Genomic DNA, 15,276 nt, shown 5'->3' on the forward strand with positions numbered 1-15,276 from the left:
AACATGACAGCCGTGATGCAGTTTCTCCTTCACCTCAACCCACTCGCTCTCTCAATTTCCCCATTCCTACCTTCCTCAATTTTTTCCCCATATAATGTCATGAACACAAACACCATTTTTTAGTCTTTTGTTCACCCCAGGATACCTATCTCTCATGACATTTTTTCACGCCCCTATCCCAAAGACATTTACGTACATCCTTTGCTTGATAACTTCTGCTCCTTGCTACACATGACCCTATATACATAGAGCTCTTAATGTCCTCCCACACCTCTTTCCCCTTCATATGCAGGGGGAAATGAATTTTGCCAACGTGTTCTCATGCATATTGTAAAAAAGCAACTAAATGGGACAGAGCAAGGAGACTAAGGACCCACCACTCTTAATTTCCTATTATGAAAAAGTCAATGTATCACCATAAGTTATTTGTGACTGCCTCTACACCTTTTGATACTCAATGTGCACATGACCAATTAAAATGGGCAGCTGCCAGACTAAAGGAGTACTGCTCAGTATGGATGGAGTTTATCATGAGCTTTCCTTCACCAATGAAAGATATGCCACCCTGTATGCACTGGAATGAGCAAGAATTGTCCCATGCTGAATTAAAAATCCAGGTGCTATTCAAAACAATACCAGTAAAGGTCTCCTTTAGTAATGGGGTTCATAAAATTTTATATCATATATCTAATAAAAGTTACATACACATACATATACCAAGGCTTTTTCCCCCTTACAAGGGAGGTAGCCAAAAAGGAAAAGGCATAAAATCATTCCCACCCATTCCATCCCTGAATACACTCCACACCCCTCCACCCTCCCTCTTATCTTAGCACCTCCTGGATGACGGGTCATCCCTGCACCTTATCCACTGCCCTGGGTCAGAAGCAGTGTCGCAAGACACAGCACATCCATAGCAAGGCCGCTTCATTAAATCAGCAACCCCCCCTCTCCATCACCCCATTGCATAAAAGGAGAAGACGGGGGAGAAATCCCTTCGGGCTGCGTCAAATTTTGCTCACACATACTACCTCACCCCCCATCCCCCCGCCCATTCCACCTCATGCAATCACAACATCATCCATATACAACCATTCTCCAGAAGCTTTCCTCCTATCCCGTATATCTGCATAACCTCCCACAGTGCCTTTCTGTCTACCCTATCATAAGCCTTTTCCAGATCCATAAAAGCCCAAAAAACATCCTTCCCCTTTACTATAGCTTTCTCACATATCTGTCTTACCACAAAGATCTGATCTACACAACCTCTACCTGTCCTAAATCCACACTGTTCCTCACCAATTACTCCTGTTCCTCTCCTAATCCTCTCAATCAAGATCCTCCCATAAGCCTTCCCAACTACACTTAAGGGGACCCCCCGCCCCCAGATTTAAGAAAAATTCAATTTTTTTTTTCTTATTGCATAAATACATAGTAGGGATCATGCTCTAGATGCTGGTAAAGTGTTTTTACCGAACCGCCATTTTTAAAGGGTTTAAAGGGCCTACCCTCCCTCCCCCCGGCAGCCACCTGCTGCGTACGACCATTGTTTACATACGTTTTGACCATTTGATGCACTCATAAAGTTTTCTCTTATGTCCGGCATGCACGTGAGTATGTGGTGTGAGGAAGTTCAGCCTGCACGACTGGCAGTGCCCTGAGCCTTACAAAGTAAAGGACATGTACACGTTAGCTTGCCACATTCACTAATTTGCCGTGTGAAATTCGCATCTATTTTCCAGTGAAGAGATATTTGAAGATATTAGCCATGCCTAAGCTATCCAAACAAAAGGCACACTTGCAGAAGATAAGAACGTCTACATTAGCAACTCAAGGGGAGAAAGAAAGAACCCCAGCATCAACTTTGTTATCACCACCTCCGCCACCACCACTAGTACTCCCTCCAGCAGTTCTCTCCCTTCCATCTACATCCACATCCTCAGCACCTGATCCTCTGTCCTCTACACCTATATCAGACAAGTTGTCTCTACGCAAACAACTGTTTGCTAACAAGTGGCTACAAGGATGCCTCCTTGTTGCAACACCTTGGGTTTAGAGTCTCAAACCTCACAGTGATGTCCCTGATGCAGCAAGAGCCTGTTCCAACACCAGAAAGGAAACCCAAGAAAAGAAAGAGAGCTGAATCCCAGCAATCAGACTACCTTGCTGGGTCATTCTAGATCAAGAACTCAAACTTTGCAACAAAGAGTGAGGTGGCGGCTTATGAGACCCTCACTTTGAGTGAATAATATCCTACACTGTAGGCGGGTACAAAGTGCCCGAGTTACTTGAAAGATGCAAAATCATCATGAAAATACAATGGAACCTGTTTTCAATGGGTCTTAGGAGGTCCAATGTAAAATTTAGTCAAACTAAGGAAAAAAATAACTTTAACACTCATTTCTGAAAAATTTAAGTTTTTGATACTCAAAGTCTATCTCCTCCCTCAATTTTCAACCGATTTTTGCATATGAGGTCTCTATTAATAGCTAGATAAATGACAAAAAATGAAAGAGAGAGTTTTTTTGCATATGTTAAAAAGAATATTTTTAATAACGTGTCAAAGTCAAAATTTTGCGTTTTTTTCTATAATGTTTTTAATATTTTTTTCCCTCGACGTTAAACAAAGATATTAAAAAAAATCTTTCTATTTTGTTTTTTTATATATGTAGAAGATTCTTTTGCTGTAAAATGAAAGACATCGAATAAAAATTGTAAGAGGAGATAGGATTTGAAAGAAGCCCAAAAATATGGTGTTTTTTATTAAAAAATAAAAAACTACTCGTCAGATCTGAATAAAACTCATGCTGTGAAGGTTTCCTCAGACCTAGATATCACACAGAAAAAATCAGCAAGATCCTTCAGACCTAGATATCACACAGAAAAAATCAGCAAGATCCCTCTGAAACTACTACATTCACACTTCTCCCCTTTTCCCATGTAAAGAGGAACTATACAGGCACTCCTCCAGTCCTCCGGCACTCTACCCTCTCTCCAGCAAACATTAACCACTTCACTACGGGCCAAAATCTCGCGGGCAGCATTAGCTGCCAGACGTACGATGTTTCGTCATAATACTTGCATCATAAAAAATAGTCACCGCTTATATCGATCGTTCTCTCTTTCACCCGTGAATTTTGATAACCATAGAAAATGTGATGAAGACAGTTTAGAGAGTATGTCATTATGCAGGGGCAACTACAATAAATATAATCAAGACGCCGATATGGCAACCTCGCGTATCCACTTGCTCCTCATGCCGCCTACGTAGGCGGCACCGTATGGGAGGGGTTAAATAACCTCACCAGCCAGTCCATCACTGTACCTCCCTTTTTCAGACATTCTGCATGGCATCCATCCAGACCAGGTGCCTTACCTGCTTTCATCATCTTAACAACTGCCTTCACCTCATCCTTCCTTATTTCTCCTCACTCATCACTCTCATTTTCTTCGTAAAGTTAACCAATAATTAAATATAAACGAGAAGTGCCAACTCTTGGGAGCCCACCTTGTCTCTCCACTTTACACTTTCATTTCACAATTCAAACACCATATCATTACAATGCAAGTCTTCCTTGTAACTTGTATCTGATAGCTTTAAAACTGAACAAAACTATTGTTCAACCCATTAAAGCATTTTCAAGACTGAGATAACCCTAGAAAATTTTGCTCTGCTTAAAAAAACAATGTTAAGAAAATATATCAATTAGCCCTTTAAAAACTACCTAATTGAATGAATTTTCTTCCACTAAATGTATTTCATAAAGTTCATAGAAACTACCCAGTACATTAAAGTGTTCAACTCAATTCTGCATGATACCCTTTTTAATGAGTTTTCTTGAAGCATGATATTGACTGCAGCATTACTAAGGTCGGCAGCAAACTGTGCATCACTGGTATACACACAGGCCATGACATTATATTCTAAGCAAATGCCTGTAACATTTAGCTAAAAAATAAAATGAAAGGGCTTACAAGCCTGCAAACAAAATAAGAACTGAAAGAAATTACAAAACAAAGTCAAAATGTGGTAAATTTGTCGTTAAACATACCTTGTGTGGATGTTTAACATGACAGCAGAAGCCAAGCTCCTTCAACAGTCGCCGTTCTGCTTTGATTACTTGGTTTTTAAGAGCAATGTAATTGCTATCTAGAATTACTGGTTGTATTGTTCTGTGAATAGGCATAAAATTATTGAAACGCAATCAAAATATATTCCATATAAAGCACAATTCCACAAATATTCACAAATGTATAAGGTCAACTTACTTTCCATTCTTGACTTGTCTGATGTGATTGAATACACTAATCACATCTCTTATTTTTCTAGGTGCTTCTTCTATCTTGGAAGCTAAAGCTATACAAGCAATAGCAGTAGCTTCCATTGGATACCTAACTAATGATTTTGCATAGTAGAACCTTTGGAAGAGTACTTGACCTGTGGCCATCGCAACCTGTGAAAAAAAGTATTTTTTGATTGATTACTTCAATTTTCAAACAAAGATTACTACTGTACACAACAATCCTTGATTACATCAACAACAAAAATCTCACATCAATAACAAAACAGTAGGCCAGTAAACAAAATATCACCTACAGTTACATATACAACTTCAGAAACCTTTATCCTAAATGCTTAGGCCAAAGTTTCTTATTTTGGATATTCTAAGATTTAGGAACAATTATTATTTACTTACAATGGGGAAGTTTGGGGATGGGACCATAAAAACTATGCCCAATCTGATGCTGATAATATCACACAATCACAGGATGGGGTAGTTTCTGAGCCTAAATTTTATTTTGCACAAGTTTAATTTTCCTGATTGCTAGTGTTGTAGGTTTGAAGCCTTCTTTGGTGTTGGTGGTTTTGTGCTGCCCCCAATACTTTAGAAGTGGTCGAAAGTTTCATTTTTTGTATCTTAAAAATTGGCCCACGACCCTCCTCCCTCCCTCTCTCTTGTGAAGACTTTATTTAGCTACCTTTTTCTTGTTCTAATTGTTTCTTAAGTTTATTTTACATTTTCTAAACTTATTAATGGAGACAAACTAAAGTGTGAAATTCAAGTCTTCTGAAACCCTTATAATTAAGATGATCACTTAATAGCCTTTGTGGCTTTATGTATGGGAACAGTTATGGCAAAGTTTTCTATATCCTTCCCAGTTTCTTCCATGTAATTCACGCCATTCCAGTTTGTTATTTATACAATTTCCATGGGAAAGGCAGTCATCTCTGGAGAGAGTAAGAAAATTGCAGGCACACATGGTGATCTTGCTAAAGGTTTCCCCCTTGGCCTGTCTTTACTCCCTCATCCATGCAGCAGACTTTATGGATCAGACAGGAGCCGTTTGCAAGTCCATCTACTGGGAGAACCATATTTGGATTCACAAGACACAGATTCCTTTCCCACACCCACAACAGTCCCAAATGAGGGGAAACTAACATTGAGTTTATAACCCTAAAATCCTCAGGGTTGTGAGCAACTACAGGCACCCACCACCTAAGCATTACATGGAATGGCCAGAGCATGCAGTTTCAGTGGAGATGGTACCTGATTGGCTTAGGGCATGCCTGACTTCAGGGTTCAAGTCAGTTAACAATCAAATGACTTTACATCCACAGAGCAGGCCCATAAATCCTTAAGAAGAAATAGTGTTGCACATAAGTGTTGCATGGCAAAAAAGATTCTGAATAGGCAACCAGATGTAGATGTTAAAGTACTATGACATTTTCAAGCCACTCTAAAATACATTTCATGAATGGAAGATTGATCTAGGATAGCCTTAGTGACATACATTGGGACCTTCTCAACAACAAAGAAGTTTCCATGTTAAAGTGAAACAATCAGAAGGGGAATACATGAGAACTGATAGTGCCATGAAGGCAGCAATAGTGGGGGAAGTGAAAACTGGAAAGGTACCACGAGAGGAACTAAAGTAGTATGGAAAAGTTGGTCCTCAAGTCAATTCAGCGGATGAAATTATTTTCACTACCCCTTCCATACAATGACATCTACATAGGCATCTTGAGGTGCAAGTGGGTATACAAGAATGCCACTGTTGGTGTCTTGATAATATTTATTTTGTAGTTGGAGCTGAGTGACCTCCATATTATGTGAACTGGCTGGATCACATGTTGTGGTTATTAATATTCAGATTGAAAGAGAATGAGAAATATGGCCGTAACTTTATATTTTATAACACAAGTATTGTGGTGCATCATCATACATCAGGGAGTTGATGCTGCCAATGAGAATTTGACTCATATTGAAGAGGTTTATGGGCATGAGCATAAAATCTATACAAAGATATCCATATAACTGGACAGCCTCCTGCACTTATCCTATACACTGCAGAGCAGTTACAAGACCCTACCATTTCTGAGAAAACTGCGTTTGGGACAGACCACACATTCAACTTAGGGCTGTGTTTTGTGACTCATTGTGTACAAGAACAAGAAACTGTCAGAAATCAAAAGATAATCCACTCATGTTAGGACCAATATTTGTCCACTGCAATGCTACATTTTTTACATACAGACAATTCTTTACTCATGTTGATACAAAACTGTTAGTTTGGAATGGATAATTTGGAACCTGTTGAACATAAAGCTTACAAATTGGAAGCCACAAAAATTCAGATCGCATTGAAAGGATACACAAAATTGCATAGCTTCAATATTGGGACATTAACAGGTACAACAGGAACTTATCAGATGACAACTGGATTTCATGTGTACCAAATTCCAAGAACACTGGAACAGGAAACTTATGACCAAAAAGGATGCACTGTTCAATAAATTCTTCAGATGCAAGCCAAAACAGTACAGTAATCAACATGTTACTTCTACTGATGGCAAATCTACAACTACCTTAACACCAAAGCTGGCTTGGAAACCTGGGCACATGAAATAACTGAGCAATGCAAAATCAAGGATTATTCCAAGAATTGAGATCTTTATTGTACATTATATGTTTAATATGATCAAAGAGAAGTTACGTTTTTATCCTCTGCAAAATTACCGAACACAGCTACGATTCGTCCAGCCCGCCGCTTATGATCACTGGTGGTATGGATCAAACTACACTCTTTTAAGTTAAGATATTCGTTCCTAGCTGTCTACTTTCTGTGCACATGGCACACAACTCAGCCTTTTACCCTGTACTTTTCTGTTCTGATGTATATTGAACAAGGGCTGGCGTGCCAGCAACATGTGGGCTATCCCTGTATACCCAAAGCTTATCTCTCTCGAGCAATATGCTGGTCTAGAACGGGGTAGCCAACCAGGTGAGTAAACTGTTGTGTTATTAGTGTAATAGACTGCATACAGTTGAATTATTTCAACTGTTTTCTTTAAAATTTGTGATTTTCATGTAATTTGACCAAAGAGAAGTTATTTTTAGCCTCTGCAGTATGACGTAACACATTTTAAAGAAAATAGTTGAAATAATTCAACTATATGCAGTCTATTACACTAATATCACAATAGTAAGAAACTTAAAAGAGTGTAGTTTGACCCATACCACCAGTGATCTGATCATAGATGGCGGGCTGGGTCGAATCGTAGCTGTGTTCGGTAATTTTGCAGAGGATAAAAACATAACTTCTCTTTGATCATATTACATGGAAATCACACATTTTAAAGAAAATAGTTCAAATAATGCAACCATATATATATATAGAAGTGTGCATTTGAACAAAAACCGTCCTTGTTTGGGTTTTGTTGGTATGTTCAGCTTTTATCGGTTTGTTCGGCAATTAGTGAGACCCCAATAACAGACCAACTAGCCCTTGTGAGGTGGGACAGCAGGACTGGCAGCAGTGGTAGATCACTACGGCTGTGAAGATTGACCTCGGAATTTCTCCAAGTAAACCAAGCAAGTAAGTATTTCATATTGCTGTGTAGCAAAAGACAGGTCAGTGAGTAAATATTGGAAATAGTCCCTTACTGGGCTTTTTTGGGTTATCCCTAGAATATTATTATCATATTCTTACCTATGACTCAGTCTACATTCCTTATATGTTAAAAATCATTTGTACTGGTTATTGACTTGAACTGATTGTAAAAATTGTATACTAAAAATTAATCAAATCAAATGGGTAAAATTACAGAAACATACAACCATGGCTTGCCGACCAACTCAGCCCATCAGCTACTTGAGACGCCATCTTTGTTTTTACATAAGCTGAGGTCAAAGAAATTATAGTATGATAAATTTGCCTACTCTAGCCTAACCTGTGGTGGACCGACTTGATCGAGATGGGCCAAGTTGGCAATGAGCCGAGTTGACCCTACACCCGACGATGGATACATGAAATTTACATTAACTTTGAAATCTAAAAAAAAAAAAAAAAATCTAGTATCTAATCCAGGAAGGGCTAGTATGAAGAATATGAAAGCATCTCAGTGTCTCTCATGACTACAGAGGAAAAAACTATACATACGTGTACTTCATTTCCTGCGCAATTGCGTAGTTTTTAAGATATTAATTGTTTAAGTAATGCACTTAGGCCTACCTCTCCTCCCGAACGATCTGGGGGGAAATGTGGGAAATCGGGGTTTTTGGGTGGGGAGAATTAACACATGGAGTAATGACTGTTGCAGAAGACGTCTAAAATAAAAATAATGCATATCAAATAAAAAACACACAGATTCCACCTTCTATGTAGGGACTGCGGCGGTAAACTCAGAATCAGCCATATTTGTTATTGTTATTGACCTACGCTTCCAACGAATAGCTACATTAGCAACGAATAGCTACTTTTACCCATCTAACGTCTTCCTTAGGTTCCTCATGTCTCTCCTAAATATTGGGTTCTTGGGGTGGGCGATTATTACATCCAGTAATGTCCATTACCCCAATAACTAGGAATTGGTACAAGATAATAACATACATAAGTGCGAGTGAAAAATGCATCCATGTAATACTGGAACAACTGATGGATCGGACCAGAAGGGCTTCAATGTATTTTAAATTTCCATGTTCGCTTGCACAACCCAAAGACATATGAAACCACTTTATATAAATACTGGATGCTTAAACACATGCACTCATAAAAATGTGGTTTTCAGGTCTGTAAATTTGTTTACATCAAAATGTGTATATATATATATACCATGCCATGTGTAAAATGTGCCATCTTATTTTCACTCATTTTGATTATGACTCATTATAGAATGTACTTTCAGCTATAAACAAAACTTAACCCAGAACAATAAATATGAAACACAGTTCAACCCTTTGTTGGATATTGGTTTGTGGTATTCCGGATGTGGGGAAAACAGGAAATTAGGATTATGAGAAAGTGTCTTAGGGAAAATGCACCGTCAGTGTTTCTTTTTCACATTATCGGGATCCTATCAACTTCTTTCATCATTTGATATTAGCCGGCATGTAATATAATCCTTTACCGTACACTTTCTACAATCACATATCTTTCGTGAGGAGCAAACGCATCTATATCAAGTCCTTTGTAATATTCTTACCTGGGGTAGTCTAAGCAGAATTCCACTTGTTTGAATGAGTTCGCATCCCAATATTCTGAGATCAGTTTCAATTTCCTTATCCAGCCCATCTTGTTGCGAAGGACTAACTGCAAGTTTTTCTGGAGTTAGAAGCACATTATCTAAAGTCAAAACAACTTTACCGTACTTTTTAGTTTGGGTGTTGGACCCTTCCATATTCGTCGCCATTTTGAGAATGCGAATGAAGAATATTGGAATGAGGCTATGTTAGTATCGATGAAAACAAAAGAGAGTCGGTACAAGAGGGTTTTGGTACCTTATTTTCTTATTAGATTTTATTAAAATCCCACTTCCTTATTTTTGTCCACTTCGATATCGTAAATGATAGAATTCAAAGTAACTAGGAAAACGTTCGTAGAAAAAGGCTTTACGTCATATGCATGACTTTAGGGAAAATCCGGCCCAACTTTCTGTTTAGTCATTTTCTGGTCACATGAACACATTCTTCTATGAAAACAAAGAAGTCACCAGATGAAGGAGATACAGAAATGGGTGTAAAATCGTAGGTTCAATTTGTGCAAACTATATTTGACCCATTCGTAAGCCTACGTTCCTCTCCAACATATCTTCTTTCAACTGTTTTTTATGTCCAAATTTAGCATGCAACTGGTTTCTCCTATTCTATAGAAAAACTTGTGATACATTATCCAAATATTTATTTTCTCAAAAGTACTTAAAACAAGTATTTACTAAATAATTATTATTTTGATAGGATATACGATTATTGATTTATACTAATTTAGGGAGCATGTTACGTGTACGTAAAGAATGTGGGGAAATTGTATATAGTTGTCCTTGTACATGGTTTTCGACTATTTTAGTATATATTACTCATTCATATATGTTAATTAAACAGAAACGGCGCAAAAGGATTTTCTACAACCAATTCTACCTAATAACATGAGTTGCATAATGTTATATTTGTATGACTATCATCAGCCGTAATTATTTAAGCTTGGAGTATATTCCTATCTAGTGATTAAGCAATCATTTACCTATTTGGAGTCCACTAAAAAAAAACAAAGAATATTCTCGACCTCTTCTGAAAGTCGCAAGATTGCATCAACCTCTGCCATGTTACTCCTGCAAGCTTTACTATCCCGATGATCTCTACCACGCTTTCTATTTTGCGGCGTCCAGTCGGTAAGACTCAAGATGCCATCCACCTTCCTACCTTCCATGCCCGATTCCATAATTTACACTTCTGTGTTGCCTCTAAATTTGTTTCACTCCAAATTTGTTACCATGTTTGCCCGCCTCTTGTCTTGCAACATTAAAACAAAAATTGTTATCTCCGTCGTCTTTTTCAGTTTCCAAATTTCACATCCGTAGATCATAGCATCCAGGGGGGTTTCATATATATTTTTTTCTTTCATTATCTGGTTGCAGAGGTCGAGAAATCTACTTCGTGTATTAAAAACAGCAATGCAGTGGCAGATTTTTTCACAGCATTTAATAAAACACTTCCGTGAGAATAATTGGAAGGATATTTAACACATGATTGAGGGTGAGTTTTTAAAATGTGATATTAAATATAACTTTTGCCATACAAGTAATACATAATCTTATATATTTTTTAATATTTACCGTCAATAATGTAAGATGTATTACTTTTTGTGGCAAAATAATACTTATTCTTACATTTTTAAAGAATTGCCCTCAATAATGTGATAAATATCCTTCCAATTATTCTCAATGAAAAGTTTTATTAAATGCTGGGGGAAAATACCATTGTATTACAAGAACAAATTTGAGGGGCTCTATTGTTGTTGTTATAACTACGTCATACGTAATTTGTTTTCACTTTGTTCAGAGAGGATATTGAATGTTTAACGCAAAAAACTCTTATGAAGTTCAATCAGATTCATTATATTCGAAATATTATGTTAGAAACATAAAATCGAGTGTATCTAAATGTAAAATTTTCTAAAATCGTGGACAAGTTTTTATTGTGGTACTGTGTTGTTTATTTATAAACGATTTGAAATCATGTTATGATGTGATTGCAAAGGATTACAAAGGCAGAGTATGCCGACAGAAGAACTTTTGGTTGTGATATTTGCTTCTCAATAAATAATTTACTAATTTTAATACATTTAATTAGGCATTTTGAAATAATCTGGATTAATGTTTATTTGTTTAGTTTTGGCTTAATACCTACGCATTCACAACAATTTAGAACTGATTCCTGAAAAAGTTTTTCCCACAACAACATACATGTTTGAACTAGTCAGGTAGGACCGTGCAAGTGCATGCACCTTGATAACATTACTCAGTACTTTTCCAGTGATTTTCAAGAGCTCGTAAAGATTGAGGCAGATAGGAATATTACCCTAGGGCAGTATTGAGGTTCATTCAATGTTGAAATATATAGAATTGATAAAAAAAAAAATCTTGCCTCAAAATTTACTCTGTCGTTTATTTCAGAATTTTTGCGAAAATTGATAATAATGGGAATAAACCTACCCAAAAATATTTGTAGGTGTTTTAATCTATTTTCATTTCATTTGTCTATTTATCTATTTATTTGTTGTTATTATTATTATTATTATTATTATTATTATTATTATTATTATTATTATTATTATTATTATTATTATTATTATTATTATTATTATTATTATTATTATTATTATATTGCTTTTGAAAATCATGCGGAGTTGATGTATAATATCATATGTAGGCTAAGATATATTGCTCATTTCAGAGGTCAGCTGCAGAAAATGTTGAAACCATAGACAAATTCATTCCTAAGGAGGTTGTCTTACCCCACCTCCGCGATAGTTCATCAAAATAAGCGCATGTTTGAATACCGGTAGCGAGGTATGAATAGATTTAATTATTATTATTATTACTATTATTATTATTATTATTATTATTATTATTATTATTATTATTATTATTATTATTACTATCATTATTATTACTATTATTGTTATTATTATTATTATTATTATTATTATTATTATTATTATTATTATTATTATTATTATTATTATTATTATTATTATTATTATTATTATTATTCTGTTTTGCAGGTCCGGTGAAATGAACTTATGAAGCGAGCGGAATCCGCCAAAATTACTACATTGTTCAAGCGACGGGGTGTATGAGGCTGGATAACAGAGCTGGGCGCGTTCCTATGTGCGTTCCTCTGTGTCCTGACTGACACATATATAGTCAGGACACCGAGGAACGCGCCCAGTTCTGTTGGATAATGCTACCACAGAGGCAGAGGTTTCAGAGAAGACTCTGTCGAGGTCCCTCACTCGTCACGTAAGGCGACGCAGTTTTCTTAACAGCCTCGACTTGGCATTGCTGATTTCGTGGGGAATAAGGAAACAGATGAAGAGAAGGTGGTCATCATCCACCAGAAAGTCCCAGGTATCGAGGCTCTTCCCTTGAGCTACGAAGGCGGCCAGAAGAGGAGATTCCGATGTACCTGGTGCTCGACATATCCGTGGCTCAAATTTTCACTTTCGAAGAACGGAGGCTGCCGCGTTGCTTGTGTGTTCCAAATACAAGAAGGCCCTAGAGGTTTTGGCAAACCACAACCAGAATGGCTACCAAGCCACTGTCATGACCCGAATGGAGGCCTTCCTCGGCACAGTGTGTAACCCGTCGAAGACCATCGATGCAGTCTTTACCGGGAAGGAACAAATTGAGAGAAACGGTCGTTTGCTCGTTAAGGTAATCGAGAGCGTTCTCTTCTGTGGTCGCAACATGCTCCTTCTCCCCCGTGATGATGGCTCTTTGGATCTGTCTGTTTCCAACGTGAATGGTGAAGGAGTCTTTCGTAACCTGTTTCGGTACCGTGCTAAGAGAGGCGATCCTGAACTCGCGAAACTCCTCTCAACCTCTGACAAGAACAGCACTCTCATCAGCAAAAGAATTCAAGATGAAACCACTGAAATTTCAGGTGAGAGGCTTTTCTACTTACCTTTTTAATTTACCTTTGAGTACAAATATGAATATAAGAAATTATACACACGGTAGATAAAATGTTTTGAGAAGAGACGCAGATTAGAGCGTAGAATAAAGTAAACAGGGGTGAGAGGAAGGAAAAGGAAATCCCTTCTTCCTCCCTTCCCTATTTCCTTCCTCTGTCTCTAATTCTCTCTACCCTCTTCGATTTCTCTCCTTTCATTATCTCTCTACCCTTCTTACATTCTTCTACGAGGGGGCGAGTTTTAATAAGCACAACATCTTGATTTGCATGGCGGTTTTTGCAAGAGAAGGTGATGCCATCGCTTTCTGGGGTCTTTGCCATCATGATGGACGAGACAACCGACGATTCAGGGAAAGAACAAGGCACTATTTGTGTCCGTCACTTTAGCGGCGGTCAAAGAAATGAGGCCTTCCTCGGCTTTGTTCACGCTAAGGACCCGACTAGGGAAGGGCTGACTCGCCCCCTAATTAGTGCAGTGAAGAGTCTCAGACTAGACGTGACCAGCTTCCGAAGCCTCTGTTTTGACGGGGACAGTGCCATGACGGGCAAGTTCTGTGGGTGTGGAGCCATGTTAGTGTGAGAATATCAGCTCGCAAAGACGATTCATTGCTTCAGTCAACGGCTGAATCTCGTCCTGACCAAGGGCTGTGACACATAAGAGGTAAAGTTCGCTTTCAAGACCCTCAACGATTAAAATTGCATGACCTTATCGATAGATACAGCATGACAGTTATCATCATTACCAGTACGTAGGGTAACGACTTGGTAAAAATAAACAAGTACATATTAAAAGCTCCAAAACCATGGCAAACCATTTTGAGTCTCTGTGTAATTTATCGTAACAAACACAATTATTGAGGAAATGACGGAAACTTGGATTTACTCAGACATCTCTTTCGTGGCTAACAAACACCAAACAACATTAATACATTTATTACAATTGTTATGTACTACTGTTATCATTATGATAATTCTTAGAGTAATCTTCTCTCTAATACATTTTTTGTTAAATTGGATAGCCGCTGACGTTCTATGTAGGTCGTTCAAAATTGCGGAAGACTTTTTTTTTTCCTCATTGTTCAATATATAACAGAAGTTTCTAATATTTGTAAGGGTACCAATATCTACAGATTTCGAGATCTCTTGCCTCTACTTCAGCTGGGTGGGAACAGTAAATATTCTAGTAATCTGAGTTTAGGTGTCCTTAAGTTTAGTGACCTTATCGAGTGTGGCTTGTGATCGATTGTCCGCGACTGATTTTTTTTTCTTAGGAAAGCAAAAAATGATTCTGCTGTGTGTTTAAAGATGGTGATAGAGTCTATTTTTCTAGAGAAGTTCTAGTGAAACTAATGTATTTTAAAGGGATGCACACTTCCCTGCCTGGTGTGTGTGTTTATACACTATATTGTTTTAACTATGTTCTCTGGTATTAGCCGTGTTGCTCCTTATAATGAGTGACGCTGTTTTATTTGGTTTGTAAAAGAAGTCTAAATTTACTTTAACATTGTGTACTGGGGGTAACTACGTTATTAACTATTTCGCGCAAAGCCTTTCCCTCCTCTTTGTTATGTTCATTGTAAAACCTCTTATAAAATATTTTGATAATTTCAAGATTGCCATTTTGTTTTGACGAACCTTCAAGGAATCTTTCGATTGCACGGCGAGTTCCATGCTCTATAATAACATCAGGAAACCCATTGTTGGAAGAAGTGCCTGATGCGTTCAAGTTTATCGTGTCTTGTCAGGTGCTTCAGTGTGTAATGGTTCTTTTGGCAAAAACAACAACATCACTTTTTTCTCTAAA

The 15,276-nt window shown here is 37.6% G+C and overlaps 1 protein-coding gene across 2 annotated transcripts in view; it reads right to left on the bottom strand.

Annotated features, from left to right (window-relative positions):
• Positions 1-9,752, bottom strand: part of LOC143034438 (cyclin-L2-like) — a 34,883-nt gene extending 25,131 nt beyond the window's left edge. For both annotated transcript variants that reach the window (XM_076200493.1, XM_076200492.1), the window contains exons 1-3: positions 9,485-9,752; positions 4,270-4,454; positions 4,053-4,173 (exon numbers count right to left, since the gene is read on the bottom strand). In XM_076200493.1, the coding sequence (XP_076056608.1) occupies positions 4,053-4,173; positions 4,270-4,454; positions 9,485-9,691 (513 nt within the window). In that variant the 5' untranslated portion in view covers positions 9,692-9,752. The remainder of the gene's footprint in view (positions 1-4,052; positions 4,174-4,269; positions 4,455-9,484) is intronic.
• Between the last annotated feature and the right edge of the window lie 5,524 nt (positions 9,753-15,276).

Source organism: Oratosquilla oratoria, chromosome 17 (genome assembly GCF_046742065.1).
Source record: "Oratosquilla oratoria isolate Oo_2021 chromosome 17, ASM4674206v1, whole genome shotgun sequence".
NCBI lineage: Eukaryota > Metazoa > Arthropoda > Malacostraca > Stomatopoda > Squillidae > Oratosquilla > Oratosquilla oratoria.